Below are 18,101 nucleotides of genomic sequence, written 5' to 3' on the forward strand. Positions count from 1 at the left end.
AAAGTAGACTTCATTATAGTTTCCTGGTAAAGTTTTTCTTTATTTAAGTACTATTATGAATAGTCAAATTCATGTACCCAGAGTTATCTAGTCTAGATCTCAATGTAGAGTCAGGTGCCTCATGTTGAATTTCTAGCATAAAAAGGAAGGGTGAGGGAAGGAGCACCAATAATGATTAAACACCCATTGTTATCATGCATATTGTATCACTAATCAGTCTACATGTTTTTCAATGAGCTTTAAATTCTACTGTCAATTGTCATTAGTTGCTATGGAATGTTTCACTGAAAACTGAATCTTAAAGTTGACATGTTAATAATATTTGCCCAGGTTCACCTGGTGCGCCAGTTGCGGCCCTACTTGGACCGGGATGCCCTGTGTACGGTCACTCATGCGCTCGTGACCTCTCGTCTGGACTACTGCAATGCTCTCTACATGGGGCTTCCCTTGAAGACCACTCAGAGAATGTCGGCTGGTGGCCCCCAGGGGGAGGGCCTTCTCTGTGGGCGCTCCGGCTTTATGGAACCAGTTGCCAGTCGAGCTCCGGATGGCACCGGACCTTCGCTCCTTCCGACGCGGTCTGAAGACCCATCTATTTGAACAAGCTGGCCTGGCCTGATGGGGGATGTTAGGGTTTTAATGGGTTTTTTTATATTGTTATTGTTTTTAACTGGGCTATTATTTAATTCTTTTTAATTTTTGTATTCTCTATTTATATGTGCCCTGTTCACCGCCCTGAGTCCTTCGGGAGAAGGGCGGTATACAAATATAATAAATGTAAATGTAAATGTAAATTTGGGCAGTAGGACAAGTTAATATAGCATGAGGTTTTATTTATTCTTTTTTTTTAAGGCAGAATGCATTTACATTTTTAAAACACACTCAGTGGGTGGTTTCATTTCCTGTAAGTGTGTTTCTTCTCAAACTTGCGAAAAAGAAAGTATGAAAAGCATACTCACTGTTGAAGGAATGAAGCTATCCGTTGTTGAATACTGAGACAGACTGTTATTAACAGTATTTATTTTTTATACAATTGGAAGATGGGATTTCAGCTGTCTTACTTACTCATCCTAGCATGTGTCCTCAATGGTAAGTTCTTTTCATAAAATGATGATATCTGGTGTACGAAATTGCTTTTTCAGTTCCTTGTTAGAGCAGAAGGTAGTATACATGATTATTGTTTCCGTTTAAATACAAAATTATATTTTCTGGCTCTGATTGCTGGATCTTTGTTCTTATAAGGTGATCGTTCTTCTAAGAACCAAACTAGCTTAGTTCAATCGTGAATTTTCTAAAAACTGTAGGATTAAAAGTTTGTTGGTACTATGGGATTAAATTAAAATGTTCTTAATTAAAGAATGAAATCATTATCAGCTCATTAGTGTGTAGGAGGACAGCACACTCCCACAAGAGAAAGAAATATTTTGGGGAATATTAAAAAGCAGAATATTATATTTCACAAAAGAATACAGTAATGGAGAAATAAAATCTTAAAAGACAGAAACCAGCCCCCAGAAACCAGCCCCAGCCCTCTCCCCCAGGCAGAGGCCAGCTCTGCAGAAACGCAGATTTGATAATCCTATTCAGAAAGGTTGGGGCCAGGAAGCTTGGAGCTGATGAGATTAGAAAGACAAAGACCCCGTAAAATCTAGATACCCCACCCAAACTCTAAAAACATGACCTTTAGGACATAATAGGATTAACCCACCATCATCAGACTACCAAAAGGACATGCTCAAAAGCTCAGGTCAAAGTTCATGCCAGAGGAACAGGAAACAACCTCAAACACAAAAGCCCAAGAAGGTATAAAAGCTCACCACTCCCAGCTACATGTGGTCAGCGTTCCCACAGCCACATTTCTGTCTGGCTCTGCTCTTCAACAAACTACAACCTTCTTTCTAAAGCAGTCTCCATTTTGTTTATTCCCGGCTTGGCCTGGATCCTGATGAAGATTTTTCTTTCAACAAGTGGATAAACAAATAAGCTAAGCTAAGTTAGACCTGGGGAGTACCCTGAAGGGACAATCAGAAAATCACTTCTGTAGGCTTGTCTAGGAAATCGAAAAGGGTTTGGGAGAAAAGGAAAAAAAAAATAACTGCCCCCTGGGAAACAAAGGCAAAACTACTTCTGAACTAAAAAGAAGCTACGTGGAGAAGTTCAGGAAGTCATCAGGAATCAAGCTTGATCCTGGAGAGTATTTATCAAATGTTTTGTTATTTCTGGTGCCCCTATCAATGTAGTTTTTGTCCTAAATGTTAGAGAAAGTGCCTTTCAAATAAGAATATGAACTGTCCATCTGAGTGAAGTGCATTATTGTAGTGAAGCTTAATTGATGTCTCCTTCCCACAATGCAGTTTAATCAAGCATGAACAGGAGATGATCCTGGGATATGACCTAAATCAATGCAAGAAAAATGTTTTTGATATTAACAGTCTGATTTTATCCCCTGCTCATGCATGAGAAGACAAGCAGGTAGTGTAACCAGATAATTCTCTATATAGGATATTAGCCTAAATACAGACCAGTCAGCCAGCCAGCCTTAACAATTTTGGCCTGATAATAGAATATTTTATTTATTTTATTTATTTTTTATTTTTATTACATTTATATACTGCCCTTTCCCGAAGGACTCAGGGCGGTTTACAGGGTAATTAAAAACCAAAATACAAAAGTTAAAAACAAGTTTAAAAAAAAATTAAATTTGTCCCTGTATAAATAAAACCCCAGTTAAAATAAGATTAATCCTCAGCCTGGGCCAGAGAGCTCGAAGAGCCAGGTCTTCAGGTCCCGGCGGAATGAACGGAGGTCGGGGGCAGTCCTCAGCTCCACTGGCAGCTGGTTCCAAAGGGCAGGCGCCCCCACTGAGAAGGTCCTATCCCTGGGTGTCGTCCACCGGCAATCTCTTACCGGTGGCACCCTGAGAAGACCCTCCCTGTGGGAGCGCACTGGACAAAGGGAACTTGATGCCGGCAGCAGGTGTTCCCTCAGATATCCCGGACCCAAGCCATGTAGGGCTTTATAGGTCATCACCAGCACCTTGAATCTCACCCGGAGGGCAACCGGAAGCCAATGCAGCTCGCGGAGTAGAGGTGTTACATGGGAGTATCGGGAGACCCCCATCACAACTCACGCGGCTGCATTCTGCACCAGCTGAAGCCTCCGAGTGGTCCTCAAGGGCAGCCCCATGTAGAGAGCGTTGCAGTAGTCCAAACGGGAGGTCACGAGCGCATGAGTGAATGTGCGTAGGGCATCTCGGTCCAGATAGGGTCGCAACTGGCGCACCAGGCGAACCTGGCCAAAAGCCCACCTGGTCACGGCTCCTATATGGTCTTCAAAATTGAGTCGTGAATCCAGGAGGACGCCCAAGTTGCGAGCCCTATCAACGGGGGGTAACACCTCACCCCCCCATCCCAACTTGAAAGAGAAAGTACAAAGAGTGGTGACACATTTTTAAGATAAAAAGGCTATTAATAAAAATTACCTATTAAAATATTTATTCTTAATGCCCTGGTGTTGCATTTTAATCTTCCATATGAACCAAAGATACTTACAAGGAAGAATTGCCTGTGCCAAGCTTGGTCTAAAATAGAGCAGCTTCCTAAAACCAAGATGATAACAAAATACATGATTCTTTGAATTTCCAGGCCTCTTAATACTGCTTTTTTATATCTTTTTGTTTAGAAATATACACCGGCTTGTTTAAATTTTCAGCCAAAGTGCAGTCCCATCATGTTAGCACTCAAGATAAAGCAGAATTTTATACTAAGAGTACAAAGCCAGTTTGGTTTAATTAAAAGAGACCAGACTAGAAGACAGGAGACTGTAAGTTCTAGTTTTGCTTTAGGCTGAAGGTTGGCTAGATGTCTTTCAGCCACTGATTCTTTTTCAGTCCAACCCACCTCACAGGATTGTTGTTGTGGCAAAAATAAGAGGAAGAAGGAGTATTAGGTAACTACATTGAGCTATCTATACAAATAACAATGGTGGCATTTAAAAAACATCTGGAAAAAGAATCCTATTATTCTAGGGCTGCATGCAATCTTTTTTCAAAATCTTGGTTGTGACTTCAGAGGACCTGTACGGTTTGCCATCAGATTTAAAGTCTAATGTGATAGAGTTGGAAGGGGGAGGAGGATTTCAATGAATTGCATTTAAATATTTAAATTTAATTAAGTTTTTGTCAGATTTCCACCCATTATTAGCAGCGCAATCTTTGATAATGTGGGATGGCTAAGGCTCTAGATCAGACATGTCAAACTTGCGATGTCAGGTGCAACATATCGGGACAGTTTTGCCATTGCTGGCAATGGGGTGGGCGCGGCTTCCGCATGACGCATCCGGCCCATGGGCCAGCAGTTTGACACCCCTGCTCTAGATTAGCAGTAAGGTGACCCAGGTTTTAGTCACTCTTTTACATGGTAACTGGGTGACTTTGGGTCATTGTCATTTACAGTTGTTTTCTCTGTACAGAGCCAAAATCTTTAATATACTAACTTATAAATAATATAAATATTATATGATGTTTATTTATAACTGTTTTAAATTATAACTCATAAATATAAGAAACTGGGACATTTTTTTAATGACAGCATCAAACTGAAGAAGGCTAAGTTAATGTAACGACTATTATACATGATTGTGATACTATGCCCACTATATTGATTTGTAGGATGTACTGCACTTATAATTACAAATGAAGAAACTGTCTATGCTTTGCCTGGTAGCAGTGTGACTCTAAAATGCAACATCTTGCAAGGAAAAGAAACCCACATGACACAGATTCAGTGGTCTAAGTCTGCTGATGGTCTATCAAGAATAATAGCTGTATATAACCCTCTCTATGGTACAAAATATTCTGAAGCGGCCTACAACAATTCAGCAAGTTTTGAGAAAGGTTTCCATGATTGTTCGACCGACTTCTGCAGGACTTCCAAAGAGGTTAATTCTGTAGCAAACAACCTAGAATGCAATCAGTGGATTCTACATCTGAAGAATGTCACACTTGAGCTCTCTGGCTCCTATGAATGTATCTTTACCACATTTCCAACTGGAACAAGTAGCTCAAAAATAAATCTTTTTGTTAAGAAAAGAGGTAAGTACAATAATAGATTTTTTAATGAAAAGTCTACAAAAAAGTAATGTAATGTAACCTAAATTGAGGGGGAAAATCTGTATGTGGCCCTCAGAGCTGCCATTATACAAGTCAGATTATCAATTTATTATCAGCATTTTTGTTTTTTATATTGTCATTACTACTGTTTTTCATTTTCCTTAAAAACTCACTTGATATCATGGGCATACTTTCAGTAAATGCAACACTTGGATACTAAAAAATTTCAAGCTCTACTCTTTTTATTTTTATGGCGTTATTGGTTGTATGTGTTTGTGTTACAAATACTTTGTTGCAAATGATATAAGTTGATAACTATTGACAAGGATGGGAAATGATTCTTATGCAGAAACTATAAAGAAAATGCTAGAAATGAGGAGGGGGGGGACATCAAGACAAACTGGGGCCAGAGGTCTAATATTAAGCAAGATATTCCTAAAGTCTGACAACATTAGACGGTAGTGGGAATTTTGAAAAACCTAAGATCAGAATTTATAGTCACTATAATCAGGCATCCAGTTAGATAACAGGATAAAATGGCTATTACGAATACCCCAGAACATCAACTCTACTACCCACCTTTGTGTCATCAGCAAACCTAACAAACCTTCTGTTGTATCACTTATAAACACATTGAACAGAACAGGATCTAGGACTGAGCCTTGTGGTACACCACTTGTGACTGATCTCTGTTCAGGCAGTGCCCCATTAACAATCACATACCAGGATCTATTCCTGAGCTAACTACTTATCCACTGGATCACCCATTAGTTAAGCCTGAGCCTGTACAGCTTTTTTACAAGCTCATTATGTGGAACCATATCAAAAGCTTTACTAAAATCAAGATACTTTAAGTCCATAGCACCGCCTTTGTCCAATACATTTGGGACATAGTTTAAAAAGTACATCAGATTAGTTTGACAAATTTAACTGGGGGACCGTATATCATAACCAAAACAAATCTATACACCAAATGGAAATAACACCAGTGTATCTCAGTGACTGACACTGTTTTTTTTAAAAAAAATCTAAATATTTGTAGAGCTGGGGCAATCCAAATTCTGTGGCAGATGTTTTTCCAGAAGTTAGGTGCAACAACACAGAAGGCATGCTTCCTAGTTAAAGTTATTTATGAAATGGGACACAAATCTGCCAAGGTTTTTTCACTGGGCTTGTGTTTACGAAAAGATAGGTTTCTCTGTCATTTTGCTTTTGCTTTTTGGATGCATTATGTTCTAACAGTGTTAATTGTGTGCATAATTTATTACAAGTATTTAAATAGTTTGGTTAGTTTTTAATGTTTCTAGGATCACTCTTTCTTCTACCCTGATGAGTCTGTGTCCACTTGACCAAGGGTATAATACATTTTCTTGCCTCTCATCAATTAGTCCAGTCGTTTTGAGTGATGCTATAATTATTCAAAGAAATCTAATGGTTAGCATTCTCTGTGTTATAATTTAGTCCTTGCTGGAGAATATTCTGTTCTGAAGTAATTAAAGGATGTTTGTAGATATTTACTTCCCATTCTAGTTCTTTTCCTATTTGGACTAGCTTCAAAAAATTGGTTTACAGTTTTGTTTTTCTTTATTTCAACTTCTTTTTGTGCACCAGTTTTGATGGTAGTTGTTAATATCTTAATGGGTTCTATAGTTGTTCATTTTAATTGCTGCTTTAAGTTATTGATAGTGGGCTGTTATTTATGCAGTCTAAGATGACCATCTGCTCTCATCTGATGTACCACTTTGTAGTCTGTTTATTCTATTTCCTTTCATGCTGCCCAGTTTATGAGAAGTCTGTTTCTTATGCTAGTAGGCAGGACTACGTTATCATAGGCATTCATTTAGAAAAAAAAGGATTGATAAATGTAATTTTGTTTGTAATATCTACACCTAATACTGTGATTGCCAGAAACAGCTTGATGTATTATAAAAAAGAACATCAAGCTGATGCCACTAACTGGGCAAAGATTCTAGTGGAATTCATAAGTAGTCCAATATACATTTTTCTGCTTTTATGTTATCTGATCAGCTACGAGATGGGATCAAAATCCTGCCTCATTTTTTAACATATCAATGCTGCAATGGTCATAAGTTTGAAAAATGGTAGTAACACACTATTTTCAGTGCTGTAGTAACTTCAAACAATTCCTAAATGAATGGTTGCAAGTCAAGGACTACCTGGATTTAATATCCATCTCCAGATCTTTAGGTGAGTGATAACTGGCCGAAAGTAAAGAGGGAAAGCATTACCATAAGATCAACAGCAAATAAAAACAGGGAAAGACAATAAAAGATTTATATGTCATTGTGAAAATGCAAGGTTTTCTTAAGTATTGAGAAATTTAACCAAGTGCTTCCTAACTTTAATTTAAGCCAGTGGTCATCATTCTTTTCCATTTGTCTGCCTGGAATGTTTACTAATGTTTGGTTGTCATGAGGTTTCTTTATAGATATTAACCTTATTTTGCTTCCAAACTAGTTTAGCACAGAAGCTGGAACAAGCTTCAGTAATTTTTAGATATTTAGATATCAAGCATAGAAATTATCTAATTTGTTTTTTTTTAATCATCTGTTTCTAATACAATTTAATGAAAGAAAATTAGCTTTGAAATTCCTGTATTTTGTTCAGGAATGTTTTCCCTTTTAGATGTATGCAGCACCTTGAACTTCCTACTTGGTACCAGGGGAAATCCTACTCTTGATACACTATTGAAGAAATTTTCTTTCTACTTAATTTCTTTAACTGCCAATTTGGTGGAAAATTTTGAAATAATGTGTGTACTATTGACCAGGGCTTTTTTTCTCATAGAACGCTCAGAACAGAGTTCCAGCACCTTTTTTGGATGGAACCTTGTAGGGTAGGCAAGGTGGCTTGTATGACATGTGTGAGTTCCAGCACCTTTTTCTTTTACAAAAAAAAGCACTGCTAATGACACAAACCATAAAACTGGAAGCAAATATTTTTGATAAATTTACAACTATATTGGAGGAAGGAAAGGGATTTTTGACATTGCCCAAGTTCATTCCTATAGCACTAACTAGACTAAATTAGAGTTACTGTAAGGATAATGTCTGAAAAAGTGTTTTGTGTTCCAATGCTGTTTAATCAACTCTACCTTCTTAAAGAATAAGACTTTCTGTTTTCATTTATCTGTTTCATTGTGTGCACAAATCTACAAAATAGGTTTTCAAGCCTAAAATAAGTTTCGTTTACCTCCTCTTGGCTGTAGGAGATGAAGGAGCTACAAAATGAAAGTTTTTGTTCTAAGAAAAACATTTTAAATCTTGAAATATCAAGAAATCACTGACCTATCCTTATAGTTAACTATCTGTGAACTGTTTTCCATCTAACAAAAAAGGTATATTATTATTTTGTAGAACTATTCTTTTATATTCACAATGAGGATGAATGTACTAAACAATAGAACTTGCAGAATTTTACATGCATTGTACATTGGAATTTTCTATATAATAGTCTTTACATTTTTTTTCTTCTTGATAAAAGATTACAAGAATTCTGCGTTACAAGCTTTACTCAACCAGCCCCTTGAAATTCCGTGCATGAACAGTATGCCTCGTTATATAAACCTGACAAATGCTTCTGTAACATGGTTATTGGTAAGTAACTTTTTTTCAATAAAATATGGGTAGGAGAAGACCTAAGACCAAAGCAGCATCACTGAGCCTGTCAGAATATAACTTATTTTGCTTTTTAAAGTGGTTGGAAATGTTAAACTTAGTTTGCTCCTAAGTTGAGGGCTGTGACTTTGGAAGGATCTTGATATGTTTACTGAAAATATTTTATATAAATTATCTAGCATGCATATTAGTGCTGTATGGATATGGCTGTTCCTAATAGATTTTTATTTGGAGATATCCAAATTTATATAAATTTCTTCATTGAACCTGCTTTGTTTTTAGTTTTTTTAACCCTCCCAATTATTTAAAGGGCCCCAAAAGCCCAGCTCCAGTTTTACTAGCCTATAATCATACCACTGCCATAAACTGGTCATCTAAAAAGAGAGAGTCAACAGGTTCAAAAAAACAGGTGAATCTAGGCAATGAAGTCCCATCCTTTATTTTAATGTGCATTAAACATGCATGATATTTGCGTAGAAATGGATGGAGCTTCAGTTACTCTGGTCATACTTGTTATTTTGATACTGTTGACACATAATATTTCCCAACCTGCCCCAGATAACCCTATGCATGTGCTGGCAATTCTATAATTTATGTCTTTCCTGGGTAAGCATTTTTGGGTGGAGTTCTGCAAATTTCCACTTTATACCAATACAGTTTGAATATTTACATGAAACTGCTAAATCAAATCATTCTGTCTTTAGATCTGATTTGTCCTTTGAACTTTTAGAACTTTAGTAGTGCAATATATGTCTGGGAACATTTTAATTGGGGCCAAGTCTTAATATTAGTCATCACTTCGGCCTCTACAGCTTCTGAAGCTTGAGATTTTGGAAACTGTTAGATCATCACTGACTTATTGCATGTTTGTGTGGTCTCTGGTTTTGTGGGCATGCACACAGAGAGACTCACACTGAGACACATAAAAATGCACATATCGAGGTTCTCAAGAAAAAAATATATTTCTCCATTCCTTTAGTCAGAGATTCAGTACTTTTGTTAGAGAAGATCACTATTTTATTTCTATTTATAAGTAAACCTTCAGTATAATTGCTGCTGAGAAGAAGATACTCAAAAGGGGAAAAAATGTTTCCTTTTTTCATTCTGCAATCCCAGGTCTATTTTCTATCAGAATTAGGTAACAAAAGAGATATGTCCTAAACTGAAATTTATAACAAAAAAGGACTGTTCTTGAAACAGATTGTGAAATATAGATGACGGGAAAGAGAGATAGCTACCTAATAGCTAGTAGCTCTTCTTATAGGCAATTCACCTATTCCAGTTGTACAATTGCTATTATATCAGCATCTTCTATTACATTAAAAAGAAAGAATTAATGATAATTCATGCTTTTTCATGGCAATGCATTGTTGACATATCTCCCATTTCTAGCAGAAAGACAATGGAAATGAAGAGATCCTAATCAAGAAACAGTCCTATTACCTTCAAGGCTATACAGCCTGTTTCACTGTGTACAAGGACAGAATCAAAATGAGTTCCAAAAATGCATTATTGATTTCTCCAGTGACAGTTATTGATGATGGCAAGAAGTTTGTCTGTTCAATTGCCCCTGTCTCCGGAAGAATTCAGGAAAGTGCCACTCAAGTGAAAATATTTGGTGAGGAGGAGCTACTGTAATAGGTTAAAAACTTAATCGACACTGTTTTTTTCAAACGGTACTTTCTAAAATTGATTTTCTTAAATGCTTGTTTTCTTAAGTAACAGTATTTAACACGTTTCTATTTTGTACAAAGGAACTTCTGTGCCACAAATTGGTAGCAGAGCACAGCCTGTGTCTTACTAATGAGGTCATGTAATCACCTAAGACCATTGCCCTACATATCCATCTGCTAGGCTTCTTCTATGAGACATAAGGGTATCTTTCTGAAAGTCTTCACAATTGGGATTCTAGCCTACACATGCATGTTTTCTCATAGCATAAGGTATAGATGCACAGGTTGTGACCTATGCACCACCTATGACCTTCCCCCAGCATTTTTAAGACTCCTAGAATTTCCACCAAGCATCCAACATTTTCTATCCATTGGGGGGAGGGGGAGTTATTAGAGTTTTAAAGGTAAAATGAATGCCTCAAGCAAGACCTTAAAGTACTCATTTTACTTCATAAAATTCTTGATGCCTTCTCCAGATCAGCCAATCTTCTCTTTTTACTAATAAGTTCTTTTTTTTAAGTGGCAACTGATATGAAATGTATAGATCTGTGGCTGTGACTAGGGGGGCTTTCGCCCAGGTTCGCCTGGTGCACCAGTTGCGGCCCTATCTAGACCGGGATGCCCTGTGCACGGTCACTCATGCGCTCGTGACCTCTCGTCTGGACTACTGCAACACTCTCTACATGGGGCTTCCCTTGAAGACCACTCGGAGGCTCCAGCTGGTACAGAATGCAGCCGCGAGAGTTGTCTTGGGAGTTTCCCGGTACTCCCATGTTACACCTTTGCTCCGCGAGCTGCATTGGCTACCAGTTGTCTTCCGGGTGAGGTTCAAGGTATTGGTAATGGTTTTCAAGGCCCTACATGGCATGGGTCCGGAGTACCTCAGGGATCACCTGCTGCCGGCGTCAACTTCCCTCCGCCCTGTGCGTTCCCACAGAGAGGGCCTCCTCAGGGTGCCACCGGTCAGAGAATGTCGGCTGGTGGCCCCCAGGGGGAGGGCCTTCTCTGTGGGCACCCCAGCTTTATGGAATCAGCTGCCGGTTGAGCTCCGGATGGCACCTGACCTTCGCTCCTTCCGACGCGGCCTGAAGACCTACCTATTTGAGCAAGCCGGCCTGGCCTGATGGGGGATGTGTTGGGGTTTTTATTGGGGATTTTTATTACTCTATTGTTTTTAGCTCGGGCTCTTATTTAATTCTTTTTTAATTTTTGTATTTTGTATTTTTATGTGCCCTGTTCACCGCCCTGAGTCCTTCGGGAGAAGGGCGGTATACAAATATAATAAAGATAAAGATAAAGATAAAGATAATGTTTATACATGTGTTTATGTTCCACACAAGACTGTTGTAGCCAGGCCAGGGAGCAACTGCTTAGTGGAGGGCCAGAAAGCATAGGTCCACTTCAGTTTTTATGCACACTATATATAAAAGAAGGAGTTTGAACTATTTTGTCTGCTTCTAGAGATTTTCAGTTCTCATGAATGACTTCATTCCCAGTGACAAAATAATGAATTTCTAAACATAAAAGCAAAACAAAAAAATATGTTGGGTATAAAATTAAAGCATTGAAAGTTTGCACCTTTTCGCTAGGGTACTAATTGCTGCTAACTAATCTAGGACTTCAATAGGTTAGACTACAATTGGATTATTGTGTCCAGTTCTAAGCAAAAGCTGAAATGAGTTCAGAAGAAAACTACCAATATATTAAGAGATTTGGAAATCAAGCCCTATGAGGAACAGTTGAAAAAGGATTATGGCATTATTAACTTGTAATAAAACAAAATGAATAATAAACGTTATAGTGGTCTTCCTTTATCTAAAAAGCTGTCATGAGCAAGTTGGAGGCATATTATTTGTGTTTTATAATATACTGCTCAAAAAAATAAAGGGAACACTTAAACAACACAATGTACTGTATTTAATAGTAGGATGTCTTATCTTGTGTTCCCTTTATTTTTTGAGCAGTATATTTAATATTATTATCCATCTCTGATTTTATTCTCATGGTGATTAAGAACTTTATGTTGATTTTTATTGGTGCTATTACTTGTTTTTGTTTTCTGCTATCCGTTATTTGAATACTATGTTTCCACATCTGATACACATCCTGAAGAATTTGATCTTGACAATAGTGTATCTTTATTAATTTATTTAGTAAATACAGATGCAATAGTTTTTTTGAAGAGAGAAGCAATTTATTCATAGACAGAGAAGGCTAGGAAGTAGAATATTTTGATTATTTCTTAACAATTCTTCAATCAACTTTCAGGATGAATTCGATTAGCTCATACAAATTGAAAATAAAGGTTAATAATATAGATCACATCTAACAAATGGAGCTGAGCCTTTAGTCAAATCAAGCTTAGCTGTGTTTTTATGAACAATGATTGCACAGGTTTAGCTAATATATATATATATATATGTTAAGTATTTGTCAAGGCTTTTTTGAATATATATAGCATATATATATAGCAAGAATAATTAAAAGCCATTGGTTTTAGGCAAATGGAGTGTTATGGTGCACCGGGGAATTTAAAGAGGGCAGAAATAGAAACAAAAGGAAATTGGAGGAAAAAAGTAAAGAGGTTGTCAACATTTGCCCCGTTGGTATTCTTCATTTTAAAAGAAAGATCATAGATACTGTATATAAAAGAGGAAGGACAACTTAATGATGGAAATATCTTATCTTTCATAATGACTTTAATAGTATTAGAAATTTCATCTTTGGATAGTTCTTTCTTGAGACTTTTGATAGTGCAATCATTCAGATATATAATTTGGAACAAGTTTACTAACCTAAGATATGTACCAAATATATTGAGTGGTTCTTCTTCCAAAGGGAGCAATTAGGCTTTCAGTTTACAAAAAAAAGGGGAAGCAACACACCAAGAAATGTCCATAGTTACTGGGCAGCAACTAATTCAGCAATAACTTTCCAGTCCATTCCAGAGGTCACCGTATAGTCAACTCTGATAGATACTACCAATTCGTTATAACTTCCATAACAACTTTAAGGGAGGGTTGAGATAATTTACTATAGAATAAGGTGATTCCACTGCTCCAAGAGCAACTGCTTTTTACAAACTCTAGAAAATCATGCAAACATATACAGAAACCTGGACAAAGGTGGTTCTTTTCTTTCTGCCCCAATCCATACAATACTGGGTGGCCTACAGGATACTGCTACCAATAGTTGAAACACAATATATTACCCAAAAGAGAGTATTGAAAAAAAATAAGAACCAATTAAACATCCAAAACATCCTAAAAGAGGTCTGCCACTCATTCTAAGCCAGGCCTTAGAATGGAGCCAGGTTTTAAGGGCTTATTTAAAAAGGATCAGAGTAATGATAATTTTTACATCATCATAGATAGAATTTAAGGGACGCGGTGGCTCAGTGGGTTAGGACACTGAGTTGGTCGATCAGATGATCGGCAGTTTGGCAGGTCGAATCCCAAGTGCCGCGTAACAGAGTGAGTGCCTGTTACTCATCCCAGCTTCTGCCAACCTAGCAGTTCGAAAGAACGTAAAAATGCAAGTAGAAAAATAGGGACTACTAAGGTGGGAAGGTAACAGCGTTCCGTGCGCCTTTGGTGTCTAGTCATGCCAGCCACATGACCACAGAGACGTCTTCGGACAAGCACTGGCTCTTTGGCTTTGAAACGGAGATGAGCACCGGCCCCTAGAGTTGGAAACGACTAGCACACATGTGCAGGGGAACCTTTACCTTTACCTTAGATAGAATTTAATATTCTCAGTACAGATTAATGCAAACATTGTAGTTTTATGATCTCTCCCTCTCTCTTTCTTTCCTTTCTCAAATTGAAAAAAAAGCCTGTTGATTAAGTTGTGTTGTGTTTTTGTTTGGTTTTTGTTTGGTTTTTTTTAAAAAAAAAACATATTAGGTTCTGATGCCAGTTTTAATGTCACTGAATTTCCTTTAAATGTGTGATATAAATAGGGGATAAATGGCAGACTAAAGATGGCTGTGTGAAAAGCAGAAGCAATGACCGAAATGGAATGAAGAGCTGAGAAACAGACCAGCTCTTCAATAATTTCACTTGGATAAAGAGAGGAATTGAGATCACCCAGAAGAACTCCAGACAGCTGCTCCTTTTGAGTAGATTACAAGATAGCAGTCTCCAGTGGGTTTAGAGATGAGGGAATAAACACCTTGCTCGAACTGTGGTTGGTGACTTTGAAAGGATGCTAAGTGTGCATATTTTTTCTAAACACTTTTAGAAATTACTTGTTAACTGCTTTTCAGCTATTAGGAATTTTAAAATCAACAAGTTTGACAGCACCAGATGAGTTCCTTTTAATCTTTAGTGAATGAAGTTAATTACAAATTTAAGAACTTTTTAAAAATTGTTTTCAAATAAACTATGGTGTTTAGAACTTTAACTTTTGTCAGGCCCAGTCCAACAATCCAGACTTATTTTAAGAGAAGGTGATAATTTACTAAAAATATATATATATACTTGTTATAATGAAAGGAGAAATCAGGTTTTTAATAAATGTCCTTCCTTTTTTTACTATGTTCTTATTTTTTCTTTCTTTTGTATTTTCTCCTTTTCTGCAGCATCATTTTTTTCTTTTTATTCTAGTTTTTTAGTTTGTATTGTAATGTTTAGTTTTTAATATTGTAATTATAACACTTAACAAAATTATTAGAAAATTCTGATATAAATAGGCACCCACATACATGATATACACATACATATACACATAGTATGTGTGTGTGTTTGTGTGTGTGTGTATGTTTGTGTGTGTGTGTGTATATACACACAAATAGATGGTAGGCATCCAAGGCAATAATAAATAAGAAGTGGAAACCACAGGGCAGACTAATCAGAGACAGTTTTTGAAATTTGCTAGAATAATATATACTAAGCAGACAGTACTGGGCTATTGAAAGAAATCCTGATATTGCATAATCTTTAGATATGGATTTCATCTATGTCCTATTATTTTGAACACAGATTGATATTTTCAACTATAAAATAAACTGATGTTTGATGTACAGAAGGTCATTGTGCTGAATTAGATCATGTATAATTAATTGAAACATTTATCTTTTTCTTTTTTTTTGGTGCTGCAGCAAAACCAGAAATCTCTATTGTGCTCCATACAGTTTCCAAAGGAAAGGTGAGTTAATTTATGTAAATGTCTGTGCAATTTTGTATTACACCTTGAAAAGAGCAAAAATTAGTTTTAAAAGTTTTAAACCACCTTACAAACAAATTGAGCATTTCAACATTTTGCATAATAATTTTTGTATGTTGTTTTTCTGAAACTTGCCCTCTAATTTCTCAGCAGTTTCTTCCACTGGCAGAAATCTTAAGATGCTATAGAAAAGTCAGGAGTTTCTACTTAGCTGAGAAAAGAAAACAGGAAGAAATAGAAGTGCTCCCTCTGATAGTGCCCTAAAAGGGGAAATAGGACTCCATTCTGGTGGTTGCAAAGCCTCCTTGTATATGTTTCTTTTCCTATCTGAAAGCAGCCTCTTTAAATGGCCACCTATATATTTAATAATATTTTTTATCCCATTTATATCCCGCCCTTCTCCGAAGACTCAGGGCGGCTTACAATCTAAGAAGCACAAATCAATGTGCTTAGCAATTTTCTCAATTTAAATAATTGTGAGAAAACATATAGTTTATTTATTTTTTTATTTTATTTTATTTAATTTTAATTCCATTTATATCCCGCCCTTCTCCGAAGACTCAGGGCGGCTTACAAGCTTAGCAGTAGCCTTCATTCTATGTATATGCCTGCTTATTAGGGCTTTCACACACACCCCAAGCGGCATTATTACAAAGTCAGCTTAATTGCCCCCAACAATCTGGGTCCTCATTTTACCTACCTCGGAAGGATGGAAGGCTGAGTCAGCCTTGAGCCTGGTGGGATGCGAACCTGCACTAATTGCAGGCAGCTGGTGTTACTTAAGGAGGCATTAGTTGCTTATATAGCAACAGGGATTTAATTATGTAAAATGGAGGTATTTTGTGTTCCAATAACTAGATTTTGCACCTCTGGTACCTCAACAAAATATTGCACAGATTTAGTAAGTATATCTGTTACAGTGATAATTTCCTTGATATTTCATCTTTACTTAAGCAGTAACAATTTACTTGATAAGAATTAGAATCTTGTGATTTTAAGCTCTGACAGCAAGAACAAAACCACATGGCAGACAGAAGCACAGTGATGTTTTTCATTTCCTTCCTGTTATGAACTATTTAAATATGGTATTTACGTGGCTTGGTTATATATGCACTGCTGCATGATATAGTCAAGGTGATTATGGGACAGGTAGTCAGATTTCACAGATTTTATTTTCCTGGGCTCCAAGATCACTGCAGATGGGGACTGTAGCCAAGAAATTAAAAAGACGCTTGCTCCTCGGGAGGAAAGCCATGGCAAATCTAGACAGCACACTAAAAAGCAGAGATATCACCCTGCCAACAAAAGTGCGTATAGTCAAGGCTATGGTCTTCCCAGTTGCAATGTATGGCAGTAAAAGGTGGACCACAAAAAAGTCTGAGCGCCAAAGAATTGAGGCCTTTGAACTATGGTGCTGGAGAAGACTCCTGCGAGTCCTTTGGACTGCAAGGCGATCAAACTGGTCAGTCCTAGAGGAGATCAACCCTGACTGTTCTTTAGAAGGCCAGATCCTGAAGCTAAAACTCAAATACTTTGGCCACCTAATGCGAAGGAAGGACTGGAGAAGAGCCTAATGCTGGGAAAGATTGAGGGCAAGAGAAGAAGGGGACGACAGAGAATGAGGTGGCTGGATGGAGTCACTGAAGCAGTAGGCGTGAGCTTAAAAGGACTCCAGAAGATGGCAGAGGACAGGAAGGCCTGGAGGAATGTTGTCCATAGGGTCGCGATGGGTCGGACACGACTTCGCAGCTAACAACAACAAGTCAGATTTCATATCTGCAAAATTTTGTGTCATTCTAACTACTTGTACTCTTCATTATTATATATCTATGTATGTCTGAAAAATCTTATACACTGTCATCAGTCATGACAGCAGAATAGTTTGTAGTAAATAAACTTCAGAAGGGAAATGGAGGCAGAAGTAACCAGATGGATGGGGATGAGCAGGAAAAGAATATCCTAGCCTTCCAAATTTGTTAGGATTACAAACTAGTTTTCATTGATAAAAGCAAGTCCAAGAATTGGATATAAACAATTTAAAAATTACAATAAAAGCTATTATGCAATGGTTAAAAATACTCTTAAAAACCCCTTAAAACAATAAAACAGCTCAAAATCCTATAAAGTGGGAAGCCCACTAAAACATCAACAAAACAAAACAAAACAAACAGTAGTTATAATACCTCAAATTAACCAAAGGGGTGTGACCATGGAGTCAGCTCAAAGAAGATGTTCTTTATCATGGGAATTAACCCAGACAAAGGTGAAAGCAGAAACACCATTTTCTTCTGCATACTATTTGTTTAAATCAGTTGGCTCAGCTCTCTACTGTATATAAAGCAAAAATAATAAATTGTTTCCTTATTAACAAAAAAGCCTAAATAGCTTATTTTAATCCTAAATGAAGGATTGCTTGAACTAAGGATGAAGTAGCATCTGAATTTTAATGTTCCACACATACACATGGGAGAAAGATTTTCATTCACCCTCCTGTGATTTCTTTTCTTTTTCAAT

At 37.1% G+C, this 18,101-nt stretch overlaps 1 protein-coding gene across 1 annotated transcript in view; it reads left to right on the forward strand.

The window, feature by feature from the left end:
- Nucleotides 1-547: 547 nt before the first annotated feature.
- The window catches only part of CD96 (CD96 molecule), a 33,005-nt gene continuing 15,451 nt past the window's right edge, over nt 548-18,101 (forward strand). The window contains exons 1-5 of the mRNA XM_081326635.1: nt 548-1,089; nt 4,670-5,092; nt 8,615-8,727; nt 10,141-10,366; nt 15,523-15,569. Of these exons, the coding sequence (XP_081182761.1) occupies nt 1,041-1,089; nt 4,670-5,092; nt 8,615-8,727; nt 10,141-10,366; nt 15,523-15,569 (858 nt within the window). The 5' untranslated portion in view covers nt 548-1,040. The remainder of the gene's footprint in view (nt 1,090-4,669; nt 5,093-8,614; nt 8,728-10,140; nt 10,367-15,522; nt 15,570-18,101) is intronic.

The sequence above is a fragment of the Vipera berus genome (genome assembly GCF_964194415.1).
Source record: "Vipera berus genome assembly, chromosome: 4".
Taxonomy (NCBI): domain Eukaryota; kingdom Metazoa; phylum Chordata; class Lepidosauria; order Squamata; family Viperidae; genus Vipera; species Vipera berus.